This window comes from Trichomycterus rosablanca, chromosome 9 (assembly GCF_030014385.1).
Source record: "Trichomycterus rosablanca isolate fTriRos1 chromosome 9, fTriRos1.hap1, whole genome shotgun sequence".
NCBI classification, from domain to species: Eukaryota; Metazoa; Chordata; class Actinopteri; order Siluriformes; family Trichomycteridae; genus Trichomycterus; species Trichomycterus rosablanca.
Window position 1 is genome coordinate 17,698,380 of NC_085996.1, and position 25,092 is coordinate 17,723,471.

The 25,092-nt window shown below is 36.8% G+C and overlaps 1 protein-coding gene across 8 annotated transcripts in view; it reads right to left on the bottom strand.

Annotated features, from left to right (window-relative positions):
* Window positions 1–25,092, bottom strand: part of vash2 (vasohibin 2) — a 40,803-nt gene that overhangs the window by 9,100 nt on the left and 6,611 nt on the right. Inside the window, exons 3-8 of one of the 8 annotated variants that reach the window (XM_063001999.1) lie at window positions 24,845–24,901; window positions 24,058–24,132; window positions 16,357–16,738; window positions 15,050–15,174; window positions 6,964–7,073; window positions 886–3,384 (exon numbers count right to left, since the gene is read on the bottom strand). In XM_063001999.1, the coding sequence (XP_062858069.1) occupies window positions 7,004–7,073; window positions 15,050–15,174; window positions 16,357–16,738; window positions 24,058–24,132; window positions 24,845–24,901 (709 nt within the window). In that variant the 3' untranslated portion in view covers window positions 886–3,384; window positions 6,964–7,003. Of the gene's footprint in view, window positions 1–885; window positions 3,385–3,904; window positions 4,404–6,943; window positions 7,074–11,035; window positions 11,207–11,270; window positions 12,054–13,566; window positions 13,756–15,049; window positions 15,175–16,356; window positions 16,739–24,057; window positions 24,133–24,844; window positions 24,902–25,092 lie in introns of those variants that run through there. The other 7 variants (XR_010013709.1, XM_063001997.1, XM_063001998.1 and 4 more) reach the window with 7 other exon arrangements.

The following is a 25,092-nucleotide window of genomic DNA, read 5'->3' on the forward strand; positions in this document are numbered from 1 at the left end:
CTTAAAAGCCCCTTAAGACTTTGTCTGGGTCCGTTTGGAACACTGAGACATGCCCGAAGCCACGCCAAGGATGTTTTAATCCGTCCCAAAATTCCCAAAACAAGTTCCATTAGCTTCAAAGCTCACCGTCATATGTCTTCTACTCAACAGTAGCCACTTTGCTATAAAGACCTGATTTATAAAGTCCATCCAGTTCTTTCATCTTTGCATATGACTTTTGAAGCTCATTTAGAGTAAATGTTGGGTTATTTCTTTTCTCCCTAATAAAGGCCCTTTTTGCTTAGATGCCCAATTTACCCAACTTTAAAAAGGTATAAGGTCATGCTAGGCTACTTTAATGTCAATGTTCCCTTACTTTATGGCTTTTTTCTGACAATGCAGTGTAAATTGTGGGCCCTTATAGACCCAGATGTCCAATCAATTAAAATTGCAACAGCTGGAATTTGAGTAAAAAAAACCCTCTAAAACATGTTTTTACTTAATTATGAGTGATTATGTGAATACTTATGGGTTAGAATGGCACTTTATTTAAAATCAAATCCATATCATTAAGTCTGTAAAATTTACAGGGTCTGAAATACTTTCCACCGTAAATGAGGTGAGATTGGGCACATAAAGCAACTCGAATGCGTTGCGTAAGACTACATTATTCTGGATGCTCAAATCTGTGCTTGTGACAATGTGAAATTGATAAATAAGGGCCAGCGTTCATTTCATTTTAAGTCAGCTACCTTTTCTTTGGTGAATATACTATTGTTAGTCAACATGCATAATTCTAAAACTGCTGCGGTTTAATATTACAGCTAATTTCTGTGTTTGGCAGCATTTGTATGAAATAATAATAAACAAAAATGTTAAAAAAATTAAAAATCAGAAAGACACAAATTATACAAATGACACTTTTATTATTACAACATGCAAACAACTAATAAATTGTTCATGAAAATTCATGTACAGAAAATTGATTAACATTTTAAACATAAGGACAGAATAAACTGGTAACAGCCATATTGAGACTTGAGAGGGATCCTTCAAACCATTCAATCATTTTTACAAGGTAGTTCACGAAGTACATACATTAAAGCAGTTACAACAAACCACTTGGAACCAATTAAAATGTTGTACTTGTGTAAATAAAAGCATGAACTACAGTTTGATTTGGAAAAAGTTTTCATTACTAAGGTTTAAAATACATTTAACTAATTTTTATCTTCATTGTATATGAACTGATTGTAGAAGCTAAAGTAAGCCCATGTAGTAACATGTTTCTAACAGTTAATATTTTAAAATAAGTAATAGCACCATTATAGGTTACTACCTTATCAGTTACTGTGCTACAGTTGTTTTATGTGCTTTTGAATTGTAATGAAAAAATAGACAACTCTCAAGTCATTGCTGGCTTTGCATCATACTTGTGTAATGGATGATGTATGCTATGGTGTTCATCAGCCATCAACTTGTAAGTTCTTAGTATGACAAATGTATATAAATAAAAATGTAAAACTAATTAAAATGCAAGGTAAGCCATGAAAAATGCAATGCATAATGCAAATCAACCATACAAATGCAATGCATGTAGCCATTGTGTAGTAGTATTTTTGTCAAGAATTTCATTTATTTTATTTGGTATTTCATATTTTATTTCATATATTTTTATTTAGAAGACACTTAACAATTGTGTTATCATTTACTTTACTAATGTCCCACTGTGTAATGGATGCAAGCCCTTTAGAACTAGTGATCATTAATCTTGTCATTAAAATATCTCAGATTGAAAAACCTTTTTCACTAGTTTTATAGGTAGCATGCAATTGAGTTTGTTTGTTTGTTTATTAGGATTTTAACATCATGTTTTACACTTTGGTTACATTCATGACAGGAACAGTAGTTACTCATTACAAAGGTTCATCATTTCACAAAAGTTATATTGAACACAGTCACGGACAATTTAGTATCTTCAATGAGGTCACTTGCATGTTTTTGGACTGTGGGAGGAAACCGGAGTACCCGGAGTAAACCCACACAGACACGGGGAGAACATGCAAACTCCACACAGAAAGGACCCAGACCGCCCAACATGGGGATCAAACCCAGGACCTTGCTGTGAGGCAACAGTGCTACCCACTTAGCCACCCCATGCATTGGAGAAAATAGTGTCTAGAATAACATGGTACTAACATGATGCTAATGTTAAGTCAGCATATGTTTTGGCTGCTTTCAAAAATTTGTTGTAGCTTGGTGACCAATGGTGACCAATAGTCTTTGTTCTAACGTAAGAGAACTGGTGTGAGGTTTATAAGCATAGCATTTAACTCTCAACCTCAATTCTACCTTGCATTCTACCTCAATTGGACATCACTTATATATTTTTTAATTAAGATTTAATTTTAAAAAGCCTTAACTGCTGGTTTTAAGATGCTACAACTGTGCTGTTCCGCTACTATTAGGGAAGACAGATTAGGGGCCTTTGTAAGGCATGCATGGTTATGAGTGCCTGTAAAAATTATTAGACTCCACAAGTACCTGATTTATTATTCTGAAGTCCAGTTTCTTGATATGTCCATTTTCACTGTGTACAGAATGTGTTACAATGTTTACTACTAGAACATTACTAATCAACAGGACTCTTCAGGGACTTTTTATCTTTCTAACACATCAAAAAATACATATTTTATCAAATCAATAAATCACAACAACAATGCTACTGAAACTGATGGGATTTGTTGAATAGACTCAAGGTGCATTTGGCATAAAAGGACACAGGAACGAATCTAACATCCAATGTCAGCTACAGTGCTGTAAAGAAAAAAGTATGTGTCTCTAACTGATGTTTACTATTTTTGCATGTATTATATGTTGCATATTACATAATTGTTTTAAACAAAGACAACCCGCAATCAATCGCTCAATCAATCAAAAATCAATTTATTGAAAGCTTGATAATATGTATAAGGCCAATTTTCAGTCACACCATTCCATTTAAAATGCCAAAAATCACAGAATTTGACGAGACTTAGGGGATATCCACAAACAAACTGGATACTCAGGATGTGGTATTGAAGCTGTTATAAACAAATGTGAAAAATCAGGAGAGGTCAAACAAGGACCAGAAGGCCAGGAAAACTTTCATCAAGAAGACCTGATGAGAAGTTTTTTTAAAGTTTCTTCATTGAGAGAAAAAAGTCCAGCAGGGACCTGGCTCAGCATCTGGCAGCTTTACTGGGATGCCAAGTTCACCCTGTTACAAAATAACAGCAATCCCAGGCACACTGCTAATGCAGTGAAATCATATCTGGAGAGAATACAGCTGATAAAACACTGACAGTCATGGACTGGCCTCCACAAAGTTTACACCTGAATATTATAGAGGCAGGATGGGATCACCTAAACAGAAACAGAAATAAAAGACAATCTAAATCTAAAGACAAAATCTGGGAAGTGCTGAAAGAAGCCTGGTATAATATACCATCAGAACACTACAGGACAGTCTCTTCAAAAGAGTTTCAAGATGTGCTTAGTACCAAAAGAGATCACACTAAATATTGACTTTTTCCTGTATTTTCTGTATCTTAATAAAGACATCAATAATAAATATTGATGTACATTAAAACTTTGCTAAAACAACAAAGTGGTGGCCAAAGACCTTTGCACAAGGTTGTACAAACCCATTTCCTAAAAAGGGACATTTTGTAAAATGCAAAAAATCAGAATGTCATTTTTGAAAAAATATTCTCTTAAATCTTTAACTGACAAAAGTAAAATGACTTAATGTAACCAATTTCATTAGATTTTGTAAATACAATTTTTTTTTTCATTTTTTCAGAAAATCGGGAGAATCCCAGTCAGTCTACGTAAGGCAAGGTCTGGAAACCACAGTTGAATGAGCATGACCTTTAATCCCTCAGATAGCATTGCAAAGCCTTCATGTAACTGTGATAAATATAGCCAGATTGGCTTGGAAGCACTTTAAAAGGCCATTGTCACATAACCTAAAACTATTCCACAAAAAAGTCATATATCACTTCTATGTAGAAATGCAGCTGTGTTCTCTGGGCCTAATCCCATCTCAGACAAATCAAAAGAGTCCAAGAGAGAACATGAGTCCATGTTTGTACTTATTTACTGAAATTATCAGTGAAAGATGCAAAAGCCAACATCTGTCCTGGTATGGAGATGCATTAGTGCCTATGGCATGGGTGATTTGCACATGTGTGAAGGTATAATTGACACAAAGATGAATAATTTCATTTTTAAGAGACATTTGCTGCCATCAAGGCGATATTGTTTCCAGGGGAGTCTATGGTCATTTCAGCAAGACAATGCTAGGCCTCATCTTGTAGCGTGGCTTTGTAGGCACAGAGTGCTTGCACTTGACTGGCCTGCCTGCAGTCCAGATCTGTTTCCTATTAAAAAATGGCACATCAATATATTTAAATTATATATTTAGTCATCCAAAAACTAAAATGTGTAATGTGTCAGGTTCTGTAACAGTGGTAAATATGCCACTTTTGTGTGCATTTTCCCCAATTATCCTCCCAATCTAGCCATATCCAATAACCAGATCATATTTTGCTTCCGCTACTGCTGCCAACCTCCACTTTTGACCAAGGAGAGCCAAGGTTCTCAAGAATGAACAAATCACAGATTCTTGCTTTATTGAATTTTCAAAGTGTCCCAACTTTGTTATTACTGACATTATTTGACATGTGGATTATTTATGTTATAAATTAAATAATTTAAAGAAAATTTAATGACAAGATAGAAAAAAATACTTCAATTTCAAAGTGTGCCACCTTGCTCTATTAAAGAGCAATATACTTGTAGCAGCATGAGCGATAATAGTGACTTATCAAGCAGAGCTATCCAACTAAATTCCTTGAATCTAAACTCCCAAACTGAGCTATGGTGTTCCACAGGGGTTGGTATTGGGACCTCTATTATTTACACTGTACATGCTACCATTATACAGGATTGTGTAAATTGTGTAAAAGACCGGATGTCATGTAACGTTCCTCTACTTAATTCAGATAAACTGAGGTATTACTTTTGATCATGTTAGTTCTGTTCTATCATCTCTGCCCATTAAATTTTGCATTAGTTAAAAAACTTGTTTGGTGTAAAGTCTGATTGGGCCCAACAGAACAACAGGCAAGATTTAAAAATATGAGCTGGTGGTTTATTTGGATATAATTTAAGACTTGTATGGCTTAAACCTCTGCAGTAAAGATGGAGCAGTAGTTTGGGATTTTGATTCCTAGGCTAAAATGGCTTTTTGCTATGGCAGCGATGACTCCTTGAGTTGTCTTGGACCTGTCTGTGTAAATAGGGACGTAAGAGGTGTTTCTAAATTTCATGAAATGCTGCTGATATAATATTGAGTCAAGGATAATATCTGGATCCTGGGGGTCGCAAGGGGGGCCCCAAGCCTCAACCATAATAGGGTAGTTGAGGATGGTGGGGATTATTTTCTTGAGATGTGGGGTTTTACTCACAGATAAAATTTTGAATAAAAGTTAAATCCTTCTTGGGTTTAGTGCATAAATAGGACTAGGTTTTAGGTGGATGACTGGTGGTTTGTAACACTTTGCCTCTGTGTGCTCTGGTGCTCCTGTGTGCCACGCCCCCCTCACCGTGAGCACACTCTGTCTCCTGCCACACCCTAGCTCATGATCTAGCTCATGATTGGTTCCCCAGGACTAATTGGCTCCAGCTGCACTCTGTTTAAGAGGTGCTCTGGAGCACTAGAGTGGGAACTGTTTTGTTATGTTGTTGCTTTGTTGGACTGCTATAGTGGCTTGTGTGGACTCTGTGTGGCTCTGGGCTCTCGGCTCTCGGCTCTCTTTTCAGTTAAGTCATGTTAAGTCATGTTAAGTCAAATTAAGTCATGCTACGTTATGTTAAGTCATGCTAAGCCATGTTAAGTCAAGTTAAGTCATGCTACGTTATGCTAAGTCAGGTTAAGTCATGTTAAGTCATGCTACGTTATGTTAAGTCATGTTAAGTCATGCTACGTTATGCTAAGTCAGGTTAAGTCATGCTAAGTCATGCCAAGTTATGTTTGGTTATGTTACTAGCGCTTGTGATTAGTTTTGGTTATTAATAAAACCTTTGTTCAGTCATCATCTCTGCGTGTGTGTCCACCCTTCTCTGTCTCGCTTTAGCCACCCTGGTCGTGACATGGTTATACTGGGTTTGATTTGTTGGATGATATTTTGACTGCATATTTAAAAGCTAGTTCCAGACATCTGATTTCAAAAAGTAGCTCTTTTGCTTCAGTGTAACTGTTGTGCACCGGGAGGTTCTGAGAGCACCCAGGGAGTGGGTGGAGGACTAAGTTTAAGAAGGAGATAATAATAAGCTCCCCACTTAGTGCTTGTCAGCAGTGTTTTTGATGTCTGATGGTTTTAAACATTTTGTTCTTGTGGCTTTTAGATGAAATAGAGGACAAACTGTTATTGAATGTAAATGTGTGTTTTTATATTGTTATTATTTGTTCCAATTTTTAATTGCTTGTATATTGTGCCTAGAGTAGGGTTTTCTTTAAAATGATTTTTTATTAACTAAAATAACAAGACATTAGCTAATTTTAGGTCACATAGTCAACTTACCATATGCCTTTTGGTGCTTCACTGACAATCTGATTACATCTAGTTTAAATTTGCTATGTCTGTGTGGTGACTTTGAATGGCTTATATACTGTACTTGGGGTTTGACGTCTGATGACAAAACAATATTAACATAAAACAACACACTGTTCAAAGCCCCAACACATTATTAACTATAATATCTGCATTATTATCTTACTGTCTAATAATAATATCTGACAATTTTGACAGGCAACCAACATTGTTATTGTTTTTCATACTGAAAGCAGGGAATAGTTTTCTAAGAAATACATAATGTCTCAAAATAGAATTATAAAGACTTATTAAAAAAAACACACATAAAAACACAATTTGACACCTGGTCTGATGAGAGAGGGTAGTCTTTCTGCAGGTTAGCATTAAATGCGGATCTGGTAACCATCGTTCAAGGTGCTAAGCTCTGCTGGCTTTCTGTCTAGAGTGGCAGGCCTATAAACATACAAACAGATGATATATTATGTAGGCACCTGTTCATTAGGTTGCTGGACATCTGCAATATGATCATGAGATTATTAGACATGCATGGGGGCACTTATTAGCATATATTAGTGTCACAAACCGACTGAAAATTAACACTGACATTAAACATTTCCTGAACTTTATGTATAGAATCACAAAAGCAGAGCAGCTAAATAAATTATATGGCATAAAGTATGTGGACACCCCTTCTAATTTTGGAGTTCAGGTGTTTCAGCCATACCTATTGCTGATAGTTAAAACCAATCATATAAAATAAATGACATGCTTTCAACTTTGTAGCAACAACCTAAGGTTTTTCCTTTTCTGTTCCAACATGCCTGTGTCCCTGTGCACAATGTAAGGTCCAAAAAGACATGGTTTGATGAGTATGGTGCGCAGGACCATGCCTACACAAAGCTCAGACCTTAGTAAACACCTTTGGGATTAACTGGAATGTCAAACGTGAGCCAGGCCCTCTCAACTAAAATCAGTTTCTGACCTTACAACTGCTCTTTTGACTAAACAGGCACAAATTCCTTATACACCTATAGTGAAAACCTTCTAAAAAACTGAACACAGTGTAGCCACACAGGTTAACTGAAACTACTGGTGGTGCAACAAACAAAACCTCACACTGTTCCCATCAGTATTGTACGGAGCCCCTAAGGTGACATCCTCTGAAAAAAAAATAACGCGTGGCCACGACTTAGTAACGCGTTCCCACGCCTTATTAACGCGTGGCCACGACTTACTTAACGCGTTCCCACGCCTTACTAACGCGTGGCCACGACTTAGTAACGCGTGGCCACGACTTACTTAACGCGTTCCCACGCCTTAGTAACGCGTGGCCACGACTTACTTAACGCGTTCCCACGCCTTAATAACGCGTGGCCACGACTTAGTAAGGAGTGGGAATGAGATCGTGGCCACGACTTAAAAAGGTTGAAACAGTTGAATATTGTTTACTCTGTTTACTTTCTTGACTATCGTGTCAATAAACAGAATGGATGATTAAAGCATTGTACTTGCTTACTTTATATTTATTACATCTACTACAGTAGCGAACATTAACGTGTGTATAAACATTACTATGACAACTCGCATACGTCTGTGTGTGCGTAACAGTTCCGTACTGAAACATAAAACCATCACACGTTCCATACATTAACACATGTTGTTAGGGGAAACAGTTGAATGTGGTGTGATCATCTGTTACACCCAGGAGGGAGACTGCATATTACATCAAGGCTCCAAAACAAACAATCTACGGCTAACAACATGTGTTAATGTATGGAACGTGTGATGGTTTTATGTTTCAGTACGGAACTGTTACGCACACACAGACGTATGCGAGTTGTCATAGTAATGTTTATACACACGTTAATGTTCGCTACTGTTGTAGATGTAATAAATATAAAGTAAGCAAGTACAATGCTTTAATCATCCATTCTGTTTATTGACACGATAGTCAAGAAAGTAAACAGAGTAAACAATATTCAACTGTTTCAACCTTTTTAAGTCGTGGCCACGATCTCATTCCCACTCCTTACTAAGTTGTGGCCACGCGTTATTAAGGCGTGGGAACGCGTTAAGTAAGTCGTGGCCACGCGTTACTAAGGCGTGGGAACGCGTTAAGTAAGTCGTGGCCACGCGTTACTAAGGCGTGGGAACGCGTTAAGTAAGTCGTGGCCACGCGTTAGTAAGGCGTGGGAACGCGTTAAGTAAGTCGTGGCCACGCGTTACTAAGTCGTGGCCACGCGTTAAGTAAGGCGTGGGAACGCGTTACTAAGTCGTGGCCACGCGTTCTTTTTTTTTCAGAGGATGTCACCTTAGGGGCTCCGTAGTATTGAGCCTTTGGTGAGTATAAGTAGGAGTGCAGGTCTGGAATGCCATAACCAACATTTCATTCCTGTGGCAATAGTTGTTTACTATTACAATACCAAATCTTTAGCTAATAATTAATTCTGATCTGGAGTTAGTGGAGTTGGAGTAAAGGAAGTCCATACTGGTCTCAAATGGTCTCCAAACTTTCCAACAAAAAAAACCCCAAACCAGACTATATTTGAAATTTTTTTAAACTATTTGGATTTTATAGTCACCATACAATACATTTGTGCCTTTTCTGCCTTTAAAATACACATAAAATCCATGCCTCCCCTGTCTTTCACAGCATGATGTAAAAGTGTCAAATTAATTCAGAGCACAAACACATTACATTTGTCTGAGAAATGTTTATTTATCCAACTGTATCACATTCAGGATGGAATTGTGCGTAAATAGTTCCACATGATTGAAATAAGATATATAACTAGTTCTAAAAGACAGTTTAAAAACCAAAGCTTTCAAATTCAGTTTTTGGTGGAACCTCATGTTATTTAATCAAATTAACCCTTTAAAGCTGGCCCATTCAAATTTCGAAACAATAATTTCGATGGCTTAAAGCCTTATATCTCCGCCGTCCAATCACTGATTGTAAATCTGAAAACTGCCCCAGGTAGCTGACAACCCAGGCTAAAAGGCAATGTCATTGGTCAAGCGGTTTGTGTCGTGGCTGGTTTGCATATTTAATGAGAAGGCGGAGAATTTATTTTTTTCATTCGCCCCGCCCTCACACGGAGCGCAGCTGAGACAGTCGACTGGATAACACAGAAAGAGAAATTCTGTCAGTGAAATAAGGTAAGATTTATTTTAAAACTGTTTATTAGTGTTATTACTTTTCATTTCTACTCAGAAAACTTGGCTTTAATGGTAAAATTGTAATATTATTAGTGCTTTACGCTTTGGAAAAGCTGAGGTGATTCTGAGAGTTGCGTTCTAAGTTTAGTCAGTCAGCTGCACAACTCTCCTTTCTGAATCGATTGTAAGGTTTTTTATGTCCATCTAGATGGAAATAAATACGTGTGGAGATTTTATCAGATACCTTTTTAGTCTCGTTTGTTTAGTAGTTTGTAAAGTATGCAGCAGTTTTACACAAATAAGGGAATAGCAGTGAGCTAAGCTAAACTACCGGAGCTGTGTGTTGCACCCTGCAGCCATGTGGTTTGAACAGGCTGCTCTCAAACTCCAAAGTTAGATTTTATGCATGTAATCTTGAAATCAGTTATAGCTTACTTGTTTTACTTCAATACTGTCTAAAGTCTGCCTAGAAATCACCTTAGCTTTGCTCATAATAGCATTACATTTTGCATTACATGCATTTAGCATGACTGGCTAAAGTAATTTAGCTGAGGCAGAAAGCATAAAGGTGGATTACATGTCAGTCTGGGCAATTTATAACCTTTATTTCCATGGTATATTTTATCTGTGGTAATTTGTACTTATAACAGAGAAATATTATTTTATCTATAAAATATTTCTGTGAAATTTGCATCATTTTCTAAAAAATTGCTGCATTTATTTGAAAGAGACTAAAGTATGCTATGCTACCATATAGGTGCATATAGGTAGATAACATGTCAGTCTGCAATTTATAACTTTTTTTTTTACCATAATATATTTTTTTCTGTGGTAATTCTTACTTGTATCAGTGAAATATAGTTTTATCTATAAAATATTTGTCAGATTTGCATAATTTTCTAATGTATTGCAAGAGATATTTGAAAGGGACTAAAATATGGTATCAAACTTTTTTTGAAAGCTTTTTTTGAAAGCATACAGGTGCATAACATTTCAGTCTGTGACTATTTACTTTGTCTTGTAATTATTGCTCCTCTTAGATCATTATTGTTTTATGTGTAAACCATGTGCCAGATTTGAGAAACTTTTGTCATATGTATTGGTTCAGTGTACTTGAGTTTACTACAAAACATGAGCCTGTGGACATTAGCGTCTCTGACAAAAACATAGAGTATTTGTGATTGAATTCTACATATATGTAATTATTTTTAAAATAACATCACTGTCACCACCTTTATTCATTGTAATCTCTTTTCTTTTATTATTCTGAGATGGATGGAGACAAGGCTCAATATGCACGCCTTATGGAGTCTCTGAAGAGACAGCGGCTAGGCCCTGACGAGCTTAGGCTTATTGCTGAACATGACAGCGATGAAGATCATGAAGGCATGACCATTGAAGAGGAGGACTTCATGGACATGGAGCTCCTGGATGAACAGGAAGAAGAGGATGAAGAGCAAGATGAGCAGAGGGATCAACCAACAACCTCCTATCGGTAAATACATGTATTCCAAGTGTGTGTATTTGTAAATGTGTGTGTGTACATACAGTATATGCTGACAATAAATGTCAGCATTTGCACCCACACACACAATCAGGGCTGCCAACAAAATATAAAATCAACAAAAGAGTACAAACTCAGATTATGATTTTTACTAATGTTTGTTTTCTTTTATGGGTTTGGTTAGTCTTTCTTGTCCCATGTCAGGTAGGAAGCGGAAACGCTTCCCTGAATCTGTATCCTTTCCTTCCTATGCTGATGTAGACACAGAAGCACCAGAGCCCATACCATTTAATCCTTCTCGTCCAGTAGGCATAGATCTGGGAAGTGTGCACAGGGCTGTACGGTCAGCCACAAGTACCTTGCGTGAAATAGACTTCTTCAAGTTGTTTTTCACGTACACCATTGTTGCTGAGATTTGCCAGTTTACAAACTCTAAGGGGTAGGAGCTTGTACTGAATAGGCCGTCTTATGCGAACCATCATGGGGCATGGGAAGAAGTGACCCCAGATGAATTCTACCGGTTTCTTGGGCTCCTCATTTACATGGGTTTCACGTCCCTCCACAGCATTCACAGATATTGGGGAACCAGATCTCTTCAGGGTTCATGGGCCAAGTTATTCATGTCCCGTGACCATTTAAAGGAATTGATGGCAGCCCTCCATGTTGTAGATCCTGCCACAGAAAATAATCTTGATCGTCTTAGGAAGTTGCGTTACCTGATGGACCACCTCAAAACCAAGTGTCAGCAGCTTTTCCAGGCTGATGAAAATCTGAGCATAGACGAGAGAATGGTAAAATCAAAAGGTCGATCAGGATTCAAGCAGTATATGAAGGGCAAACCTACTCGCTGGGGTTTCAAATTGTGGGTCATTGCAACTTCAGATTCGGGGTATACCTTAGACTTTGATGTTTACACAGGCAGTCTTGATGGGCGCATAACTGATTTGGCTATAAAAGTGATCGAAGACCTTGTGCAGCCATTTAAAAATCAAGGTCACACAGTTTGGTTTGACAACTTCTATACATCACCAACTGTTATGGTCCGACTTAAGGAGTGGGGAATCAATGCTTGTGGGACATGTAGGATTAATCGTAAGAAATTCCCAGTGGATTTCAAAGATGTCAAGAAATGGGAGCGGCAAGCTAACCGTGGTGATATGAGGTGGTGTAGAATTGACGGAAATGTCTTAGTAGTTCAGTGGAAGGACACGCGAGCAGTTACATGCCTCTTTAATTTCCACAATGCTAATGATTCATCAGAGGTTTCTAGGATGGTAAAGGTTGGTGCCAAGTGGGACAGAAAAGTAGTCTGTCAACCAGCTGTAGTAAAGGACTACAATAAACACATGGGAGGTGTTGACAGATCTGATCAAATGTTAAACACATACAGTCTGCTTCAGAAAACTCAAAAGTGGTGGAAAACACTTTTCTTCCATTTTGTGGACATAGCCGTCGTTAATAGTTTCATTTTGTTTCAGGACTGGCATCATTCCAATCCAGCATCACGTTATGGGTTTAGTTTAGCAGGCTACAGCCAGATAAACTTTAGGCTCACAAAATTGCAAAAATTTTATATATTCTATATTGTTCTCTATATTGCACAAAAATGTGTTAAAAATGTAAGTATTTATGAATTGAGTAAAAAAACTAGAGATTTTTTAGGTTGATTTTGAAGGTTTTTTGTAAACATTTATTATATTACACTTGAAAAACATTGAGTTTCATATAATTTTAAAGAACTGATTCTCCTGGTTATAATGGTGTGTATATGTAGTCTTTATTTTCCATAAAAGTACACTTTCATTGGTTTATAGTATGCTGACATTGGTAAAAAGTGAGGTAAAAAAGGAGCGACACGAACATTCTAAATTGCTAAATGACACCTTCTGCTAAATTGATTATAACTTTTGAATAGAAGATGATAGATTCAAAATTATTTTCTTGACAAATGGCTCACAAAATTGCAAACATTTCATATACTCTATATTTTTCTCTATATTGCACAGAAATGTGTTAATGTAAGTATTTATGTGTGAAATAAAAATTGAGAGGTTTTTTAGGTTGATTTTGAAGGATTTTTGTATAGATTTGGTTATATTACACTTAAATAACCATACTGAGTTTTATATCATTTTAAAGAACTGATTCTTCTGGTTATAATGGTGTGTACATATAGTCTATGCTATGTACGGTATTTACACAATAAGGTTTTTTCTATGACCATGTTACATAGTGTCCGAAAATGGAATGTTCCACTCAGGCATGAAAGGGTTGAAAGGCAGAAATTAGGATTTTATTATCTGTATCAGACTGATGACATGGCAATGGAATGTCCAGTCTGTAGTGGTTCTACAAAGTTCAGCATTCAACTGGGAAAAGTTTGGATGTTTGTCATTACAGTCAAATAAATCTGGACAAAGGAGGTTGGGTTTCTTTGTATACATCCAAAATGGCAGCCAGGATAGACACCTACTAAATACACACATACATACACATACATATAAAATAATGATTTATATTTCTAATGAAACAACACATGAATGTAAGTTTGGTCTCATTTAGAAGAACAGAAGCTAGGGTAAGCCACGATTATGTTTTGGGGGGTATTACAGTATTAGTACTGTTATAAACGGATACCTAAAGCTTTAATTTTTATATAAGAAGTATGTTTTAAACTGTGACCTTTTAGCGATGTGCTCAATACAAACAGTGTAGACATGACATATATTGGAAATTTCTCCAAGTAGTTGGAGAAATAGTTATTACAAAACACTCCTTAACTCATACCACTGATGAACCAGGAACTATGCAGAGAAATAAAGCGGTGAAAACTCACTGTTCATTCCTGATACTACTTAGGACATACTGAATTATCAGGTTAGATCAGGTAAGGTTTATTAAACTCTTAATAAACTCTTAATAAATTCTTAATAAACTCTTAACACTGCATACATGAACAACACTTAAATGAGTTCCTAAAACTGGCATGACAACGATCAACTATGTCATCACAATTAAAATCACTGTTGTTCACTCATTTGCCCAATTAAATCTGAACATTAAATAATGCTCAACAGGCTGGAATGCCTGATATATAGCAAACATAGTCATCAGACCAATAACATATTAAACGTTTGTATGAGGGTGAATATAAATAATGAAATTGTATTTGTCATATGTGAGTTAAATATTTTACTTTCAGAAAGCATGCATTCTGTAATAAAAACAGGAATCTGTAATTTGGTAATTATCTTTATCCTTTTATTAACTGTCAAAAGTACAAAAGTTATTTGTGTCGTGGCTGACCTATTTGATTGCGTTTTGTAAATATAAACAAATTCTGAATTTAATGCCTGCAAAAACTACAAGAATTAGTTTCCTCAGTTCCCAAATGATGGAAACTGTAATTAATATGAAAGGTGATGTAACATAGTGTAAACATGCCTCTGTTCCAGTTTCTTTTGTGTCTTTATTTTTTGCCAGTTAATAGAATTACTTAATATCAGGTTTTTATTGCATTTTCACTGTTTAATTAACATCTCTGTATTAGTAATTATGGACAGGTGAAAATGACAGATAAAGATGTCAGCTTTCAGTGAAGTAATAAAAATTTGTCATAGTCTCATAGTTGATTATCTTATTAAAATCCAGAGTCCAGGGTGGCCAAATCACTAAATATGATAAGATATGGATAAACCCTTTTAATTTTAAACAGGATTATGTAACAGTGTTATTAAGTCATTATTAATAAAGTATTGAGTCTTACGATTTTTCTCTTCTGTGAAAATGATGGCGCCTTTGGGGGCTAATGACTTGTTGTCGATGAGGTGACAAAGATTTTCCCCTGGCTCGTTCCTTTATCGGAGATTGGGCACTCGATGACTTTAAGATCTGAAAGTAAAAACACCTTTTCATGTTAAAACACATGAAGCACCCAAAGCCTTTTATATTCATGTCCTATCACCAACTATCATCAGGATAGTGACCATCATTGTAGCCATAAGCAATTTAATGAATGCAAACATTTCAAAGTTTATTTTACACTACAGGGAGCACTACCTATGCATGTTCTCTCACATGTAGCCCTATTACAAAATAAAGCACCAAATGGCAACTCATCAACCTATTAATTCACATCTGCTAGTCCCAGTATGACTTAGTTTAAATAAAAGCTCATTTTATGTAGTTACCCAAAATTATACTGTACTACATTTATTTTAGAGGTTATTTAGAGTATCTTTTATTTATTTATTTATTTTTTGGTTTAAATACTTAGACTAAGGCATTTTTCATTTACTGTTTACTAAATGCCTCAGCCATAGATATGGATGTGGGTTGAGTTTTAACCTGCTGTTATGAGCTTCAGTTGATGAGCTAGAGGCATATACAACAGTTCCAAACTATATACTACTTTTCTAAATAGTAATCAGGTTTGAGGAAAAAAAATAGTATGCAGCTTGCGGCTTTGCTACATTAAGCCACATAAAGCTCATTGTACACATTGTCTTTTAAACATTGAGTGCTTTTACCCATTACTACAGCATGTACCTGCCCTTTTGTTTCATGGATGGCTGAAAAAAACAAACAAAGCTCTAGGATGTCCAATGTTACTATGGTCTGATCTAAGATAACTTTTAAACACTTTTAAACATTTTTTAACTTTTAGACACGCTAACAGCTTTTTCCCCAGAGCTGTAACACTTTTTAACCAAAATTGTTCTCTTGGGCAAATGTTGGTAAATACTGGTTAACAGTCCGTGTGCTGTCTGGTTAAATATGTTCTATGTTACATGTCATACATGTGTAATTATCTGTACTATTATGTGTATTGTGTGTACTACTATGTGGACTATTATGTGTATTACTGTGTGTATCAACAAAAGCAAATTCCTCATATGTGTAATGAAATAAAGTGATTCTGATTCTGAACAAAGCATATCGCAGCCTTAAGACCTGCCTTTAAAACTCCCATTATCCTACTACCCATTGGCTGGAATGAAGTCCCATCTACTAAACTCAATTATTCTAATTCAATCAATCCTGATCTTAGACCTCAAAGAGTTGGAAACTCACCTTCATTCTCATGTCACGCCCATGCTTCTCCAGCTCTTTGCGCATGTCCTCATGGCCCTGACGGCAAGGGTTCAGCACCAGGTGTTTCCACTCAATAGGCTGAAAGACATGTGGGTTGTGTGGCACATACAGACCAATCTTCACCTTCTTAATGGCATGCTGGTATCGTCGGTATGAGTCCTCAAAGTCAAAGACAAGCTCGCTGAGTGTGCGGAAGCCCAGCGCCTTGTCCATGAGATCTGCACGCCGGCTCATACCCAATGAGCCATAACGACCATTGCAGTAGACACCAAGAACCACATGGTGGAAATGCTGGCCTGAAAACTGTGTCTTGAAGCTAATCGGGAAGCGCTCCACTGATGTCAAGCCATTGGTAAGGTAGCTGAGGATGGATGTCAAGGATGGATTTATTTTTATTATAGTGCCCAGAATGGGGCATTGTGGCTTTTATTTCTGTCTAAAAAGAAAATGGATTTTAAAAAGTTACTGTCGGAGTTCAGCATAACTGCTTCTGAGCAAAAAGAAAGGTCAATCAGGACATGATTTGACGAATTTGTGATAAAGGAACTCAAACAAACCTCAGTCAGACAGTTGCACCCCATTTAAATTAGGTTATATCAGGAATATTACATATAACTACATCTTGCAAATAATTACATAAAAAAAAAAAAAGAAAAAAAACCATGGCCCACAATGACATCCTGCACATAAGTGTCTGAGCCATGCTTCTAGTCTAGAGGTACAACAGCAAATCAGAGAAGTTAGGACAGTATGGATAATTCAAATTAAAAACCTTGCAGTGTTTGTTACATTGACTTAGACAGTATGAACCAAAGATACAGTATGTCATGTTTTGACTGGTCACCACAAAAACAGAAACTAGGAACAAGCTGTGGAACGGCAAAGAACGAGTGGCACCCAACCAACTAATGACGCATCTGGGGCAGCTAACTTGTCCAGGGCAGTTTCCTCATGACAGCTAAAAAGTGCCACAACACTGGCTGCATTCCCAGAAAAAGATTTGCGCCATGAGAAAACTAGACTAGAATGAGCCCAGCATTAAGATTTCAAAGACAGCATATTGCGAACAGAGGAGCTGGCAACTTTGTGATACAGCATGATAAATAAGCTAAACAAGACACAGGTGACTGTCAGTTAAGTGAAAATGATACTTTAATTATCTGTGTCATTGCCCCCCCTTTTAAAGGGCAATAGGACATTACTCCATAATCAAGTCGAATTTTGTGACAAGTGAGCCTGTGCTGTTTTGTTTGATGTGTTCTGCTGCTGTCTGCATTCAATCAAGAATGGCTGTTTAAGGAATAACAGCTCTGCCATGAAGAAGGAATGTCCAACAGTGCATCCTGGTGCCTTCTCTTCAATTTCCATTTTTGGAAAACTACTATCGAGAGCAACTTGGAGAAGTGCTTCCTCAGAAAACATTTCCTTACTCTAGTACAAATAGACAATAGTCTAAAAACACAAATCTACTGAAACTCTGATAGAACAAAGGTATAGGCAGATGGGGTTTTAATAAAGTAGAAAATAAATAAGTGGGTATTAAAAAGCGACTTACAATGGTGACTGATACAATGCAAGCAATTGAGAGTTAATGGCCTTGCTCAGGGCCCTAACACAGAAACCTTTTGATCACAAGTCCAGTTCCTCAACCACTAAGCTACCATTACCCTACTTCTCCATGGCTAACCGATGCACATGTGCTCTGCCGTCACATGATTTTGGAGAAAACAGGGTTCATCTGACCAGTTGACCTTCTTCCATTGCTCCAATGTCCAGTTCTGAGGCAATTTTAGGTGCTTTTAATGGTGGCTAAGACTTGGCATGTAAACTCTGACTGGCCTGCAAAATCCCACACAAAAGGGGTTTGATGAACTGTGTTGTCAGATTTTAACCTCCTTGCACCTATTAAAATGATTGCAATTTGAGCCACAGTAGCTTAACTTTTGGTCTGAACCAGACACCATGTCCTCTGGCATCAATGAGTCTTGCCTGTCCAAAAACTGTCAGCAGCTCGTAGCTTATCCCTCCTCAGGTGACTATTGGTAAGCTATAGCTGCCTCTGAGCACCCCTTGTTGTTTTGAAAGTATTACTGCTTTAACAATTTGGCCCTTATCTAAATCACTCAGGTCTTTATTCCAGCTCTACAAGTACTACAAGTTACTATGATCTGCCCCACATTTAGTATATCCTTGATGATGACAATGTTCCAAAATAAGCATTAGAGGATGTCATTATGTTTTTCTAATTGGTGTATATGGTTAAAAACAGGCTGTCCTTTTAACCTTTCATTTAAAATATTATCAAATAGTTTCACTTCCAAGAAGTACAAAAATTAAAAGAAAAAAACCCTAAATCTTATCTTTAAAAAATGCTCTGCCACAATTACAGGCACCCCAAGAAGTTCTTATGAGTTACATTGAAGTTCACGTAAGCATGGTCAGCCATGACTCCTGTTTCAATGAAGTAGAAATATAAGGTCACACACAGGCCTAATTCTCTTATGTGCTTTTCCAATATCTGGGCACCAGTGAAGACGTTTAAAGCAAGTAAAGATGTTAAGAATCCGTCCAGAAGGAACACGGGTCTACACTGACTGCATGCAATCTTAAATTTTCTTCAAGTTCTCTTTATGCTCAGACATCACCTATATAAACATAAGTGGACTGCCAAAAAGCCTCTGCTATATGGGACCAACAAGCAAAAACACCTGGAACATTTAGGAGCTTTTTGGCAACAATTCCAGAGATGAGCTTGGTGCAGACACAAAGACAGCCATGTAGAAATGTGCCTCCTCTCCACGATAAATCTGTGATGTGATCTGGGCTGCTTTTTCTAATAAAATCCTGGTTAATTAGCTTGGATACATGGCATTATGTACTTCAATAAGTGCCAAGCAATTTTTGACCTAAACTCCATAAAACCTGTGGAATGAGCTGAACAGGAGAGTTCCATGGGTTCAAACTGGTATCTAAGCAAAAGGAGGCTGCAGTACTTGATGGAAGGGTGCCAACAATTTTGGCACACGGTTTTTTTTTTTCTTTTAACCATGAAATGTGTTACAGACCTAAAATGCAGAAAGGACTGGCACTTAGTTTAAATCCGATCCGAAGTGATCACTATCACTACCATTTGTCCAGGTAAATAATACATACAGTAGTGTTCAAAAAATAGCAGTGACTTTAAAAAAAGTGAATAAAGCACAAAATCATTATAATAACTTTTATTTCCATAAATGCAAACGCACTGAAAATATTACACCTTCAATTCCACAGTTCTTCTGCAATTTTGGGTTTTGCCTAAAAAAAACGTGTTTCAGACGTCGACCCACAAGTTCTCTATGTGATTGAAGTCAGGGGATTGGGCTGGTCACTCTATTACCTCAATCTTGTTTGTCTGTAACCAAGATGTTTTGGGTCATTGTCATGTTGAAACACCCATTTTAAGGACATTTCTTCTTCGACATAGGGCAACATGATCTCCTCAAGTATTCTGATATATTTAAATTGATCCATGATCCCTCGTATGTGATAAATAGGCGTAACACCATGGTATGAAAAACATCCCCATATCATCATTTTGTACCACCGTGCTTTACTACCTTCACAGTGTACTGTGGCTTGAATTCAGTGCTCAAGGGTCGTCTGACATACTGTCTACGGCCACTAGACCCCAAAAGAACAATTTAGCTTTCATCAGTCCACAAATGTTGAGCCATTTCTCTTTGGACCAGTCAATGTGTTCCTTGGCAAATTTGAACCCATTCGGGACACGTTTTTATCTTAACGACGGGACTTTGCAGGAGTTTTTGCTGGTAAATTGGCTTCACTTAATCATCTTCTGTACTTACTGGTAACTTCAGATGTTCCTTGATCTTTCTGGTGGTGATCATTGGCTGAGCCATTGCCATTCTGGCTATTCTCTGATCCATTCGAACAGTAGTTCCACGCTTCCTTCTGCGTCTTTCAGGTTTTGGTTGTCACTTTAAGGCATTTTAGCTGAGCAGCCAATAATTTGCTGCACTTCTCTGTATGTTTTTTCCCTCTACAATCAACTTTTTAATCAAAGTACGCTGTTCATCAGAACAATGTCTGGAACAACCATTTTACCCAGTATTTCAAAAGGAAATGTGCTATGACCAAGCTGTGCAACATTTGCCACCCTCCTACATTAAATAAGGGCCAAAATTGACACCCGTTCTTCTGCAGAATGAATGACTTCACCAATTGAACTCGTCACTGATATTATTTTGAACAACCCCCTTTCAATCAATGCTTCAATTACTCAGAATGAGTGGGATGCATGTCCTAATTGTTGGGTTTGTTTTGTTTTCATTACTCTACTACACTTTCAAGTGAATTTTTTGCTATGTAGAAATATCACTTCTACTAAAAACAGTGATTTATCAAGTTAATGGTATTGGACTGCTATTTTTTTGAACACCACTGTACTCCAAAAATAAGATAGTGTTACACAGGGGTCAGCTTTGATGCACACATTATTAATATTACTGGAGTTGCTTTCTTTCATCTGCAAAGCTAAACTGCTAAAATAGGAAATATATTTTCTGTTGCTGAAAAACTGATCCATGTGTGCATAACTTGCAATTCATGCAGTGCCATTCTCACTGAATGCTTTGCTACAGCCATAAACAAGCTCCAGTTGGATTAGATTGCATTTAGCTTACAAGTGCTCACAAGTACCTTTGTGCAATTGGAAACGAACAATCGCACATTAGGTAAGGAACAGATTGTTCTGGTTTCGAATGTGTACCTTATTGTACAGTAATGGAAAAGGGGCATAAATGTACAACATTATGGCAAAATACATGCCAAACAGGTGATCTGTATTTTTATGTACATAGATCTTTAAAAGAAAAACACAGCCGCAGCCACACACACACCTCCTTGCTAATGCTCCAAGATCACATAACTGACAGAAAAAAGCTATGTTTCCCAAATCAGCAATGTGGTGAATTTCTTATCTACACCTCAAGCACTTTCTAATCAGCCTGGATTACTATAGCATGCAAAGGCACACTTTCATTTTATATTTATTTTTGTGGTAGGTTGGTGAAACCTGTGCTTTAAGTGGAATTTTGGGGGTGTTTGTATTGGATAAAAATAAATCAACTATTTACTATGTATGTATTAAGAAATACACTTTATGGACAAAAGTATTGGGATACGCCTAATCACTGTATTTAGGTGTTTCATTTAGTCCTTTCACCACAGGTGTATAAATTCAAGCACACAGACATGACTGCAGACATGACAATCAACCTAGAAAATGTAGTAACACAATTGTGTCTCAACGAAAATGTTGTGTAACTTGATTAGAGTCAATTTTAAAAGAATTGCATGCATAAACTATGCAATAAACGTTTGCATTTGGATGTTTTATTTTTGCAGATTTAAGGCTTCGGCTTGTGAGGCACAACTCATCCCATTGCAATATTTACATTTAATTTTTCCTAAAAAGTGAGTATCCATTTCCTTTGTATTGTAATATTACTAGGGCTGTCAAACGATTAAAATTTTTAATCGCGATTAATCTCAGAATTTCATATAGTTAATCGCGATTAATCGCATTTAAAAAAATCTGTGTAAATGTTATAGAAAACAAGGATTTTTAAGTGAAATGTTACAATTAAAATGGTGAACACATTTTATGCTAAATGTACTGATGTTAAAAACTGCTGGGACAAGAGAAAACTGTAAGGGAGATTTATTCACTCACATACTAGGCAGTAAATGTCAGATTGTAGGTTAGAATTTCTCCATCAGCAAACATTGTAGATCAGCGGTGCTTTAGGTGGGATAAGGTGTAGTTATTGTAACAGACTTTTCTGTGGTTGTATCGTGACAATGGTTTGATGGCCGTTTCTACACGAAGTGAGTGTGTTTTGACCCTTTGGGGCTTCCATAGTGCATGGACTAACGTGCTTGACTCAGCTTTCCGGTATTTGGTACCTTAACAGAATAAGTTAATAAAAGTGTTCTGCTCCCGACAACTTGTGAATATAGCGTGTATTTATTTCTTTATAAGTGCATCACTACAACGCTCGGTTACATTATGTTAACAAACCGCAAATGAAAAACGGTGGCAAGTCCGACATTAAAACGTTTGTTCTACCAGTCAAGTCTCAACATGAACTAGAATTTGCGTTAACGGCACTATTATTTTTAATCGCGTTAAATTGAAATTGCGTTAATGCGTTATTATCGCGTTAACTTCGACAGCCCTAAATATTACTAATAAATTTGCAAAGCAAATGGTTAAAATGAATAATATTAACCATATATATAAAGTATAACAAGTTTTTCACCACAGCAAAACAGTGTCACACATTTTGGACAAATCTGCCTACCTATCTAAACCTAATGGCGAGGTTTGATCAATAAATAAACAGAAACAGTGTCTAACAGGACTTACACACCCAACCACCTAATAAAGTGGCTATTCAAAATAAAGGAACTCTACTGTTTCTATAGGAATGCACTCTTGACTGCTTGTTTCCTAGCAACAGCTGCTTCAGAGAACCAAGATGATGCAGTGTGGGAAAGGGGAGTTTCTAATAGAAGACAGCAAATGTGATTGTAGTCTTATATAACAACGTAAAGCCATTATTATAAAAAATGCATTGACAAAAATTTTGAACATTTGAAAATATAGATTTTTCTCTCAAATCAAGTCAATGACACCATGTATCTACACAAGTTGAAAAAAAAAACTGCCCCACAACACCTCAAATCCACCACCATATTTACAGTTGGGATAAGGTACTTTTCTGCATAGCTATAGTTGTGTCTGCACCAAACCCACCTCTGCTGTTTTTATTTGCTAAAAAGCTCTAAAACCTAACCACAGTCTTCTTGAAGTTCGAGTAGGTGGTAGGTGGCATCTGATCATATATTATATCTGATCATAGCTAGAGAGCTATTTTGACCCCACAACATAACTAATATCTGAAATTACCTGGCTGTGAAGACTTGAAGAATCTGCTTTCTGAGATCTGTACAGTACTCTCTATAACTTTTTACTTTTATGCTTGTGGCTCAGTCTTAGGTACAATAAGCACAGAGAAGTATCATAATCAGTAACAAAAAATAAGATTGTTACGAAGGTAAACAACATTATAGAACTTTTTGCACAGATAAAATGTTATGCTGTTTACAAGGAGGAATGTTATGCCCTCCAAGGTAAAACTAAATAAACCAAATTAACCAAAGATTGGTTAGGGAATCAGTCCTGTAATATATGGATGTGGCCTTCTCAGTCTCCAAATTTAAACCAAACGGAACATTTTGATGGTAATTTATTAAAGCAAAAACCATCAAAAGCAATCAAACCTTAATGGGTTGGAAGCTTTTGCACGACAGGAATGGGTGAAGATACCACATATGAGGTGTCAAAAGCTTGTTATCATTTACCAAAATTGCTTATTAACGGTTATCAAGGCATAAGGATGTTCCACTAAGTACTGAGATTAGGGGTTAAATAATTTACATTTTAAGTTTATACCAGTTGTCTATAGCAGTCAGTAAGCTTAGGTTTTGTTGATGTTTGTTTTACATATATTCTCCTGACTTTAAAACTGTACACCTGACTGAAAACTGTTTGAAAAAAAGACAAATATTGCAGTTATTCTACAAATGTTACCAGCAGTGATATAAGGATACATCCCAAGGATAACTGCTTCTAGACATTTAATGGGAAGGGATTCCCTTATCATTTCTCTTGCAGTTTCCATCAACCTTAAAGAAAGAAAAATAAATAAAGAAGAGAGAAAGAGATTAGCCCTTGTGTTTCACACTTGTAATTTTTTTAATTCACAGAATTATCTGTGCAAACAAGCAAAAGAATTATCTTAATTATTATCAATGCAAAATTCAAAACCCAGCGTCTATTATAATATGGGGTGTGTTGTTGCCAATAGCATGGGTCATTTGTACATTTGTAAAAGCACTATTAATGCTGAGGGTACATCTACATTTTGGAGCAACATTTGCTGATGTCTCTTTCAGGGCTGCCCCTGCTTGTTTTAGCAAGACAATGCCTAGCCACATGTAGCACATTATAAAGCATGTACATGACAAATGCAGAACCAAGTGTTATATCAAATAAGAATGTGGAAAAAAAGGATCTGCTATACTTACTGGACTAAATGAAAGTTCTAAATTATTGAGGCTAATGTTGTCCTGAGAACAGTCAAAACCTTAAATATTATGTTAAATTTTATCCCTCCTTTACCCTTTGTCACAAACTGAATGTAGAGATTTCCAAATAGTGCCTTGGACTTCATGACTTGATTTTTGTCCTGATCATGAAGTGTAAATTGTAGGCCTATAAAGAACCATGCCTAGTGCCTTTCCAAACTATGTCCTATTAATTCAAATTGCACTTACCATAGCATTTCATACCAATGATTCAGACTAACAGTGATGTAACTGTGATTGCTTTACTTACCCACACAAAGGTCTGGTTTTGCGAATTTCAAAGAACTGTGTTCCTGTGTGGTTGTATCTGATAGCAGTTAAAGACATACACGAGAAAGAAAGAAGGAAAGGAAAGGAGTGGGAGTGGGAGTGGGAGTGGGAGTGGGAGTGGGAGTGGGAGTGGGAGTGGGAGTGGGAGTGGAGTGGAGTGGAGTGGAGTGGAGTGGAGTGGAGTGGAGTGGAGTGGAGTGGAGTCTGAAGAAAATTAAAGCCCCAGTA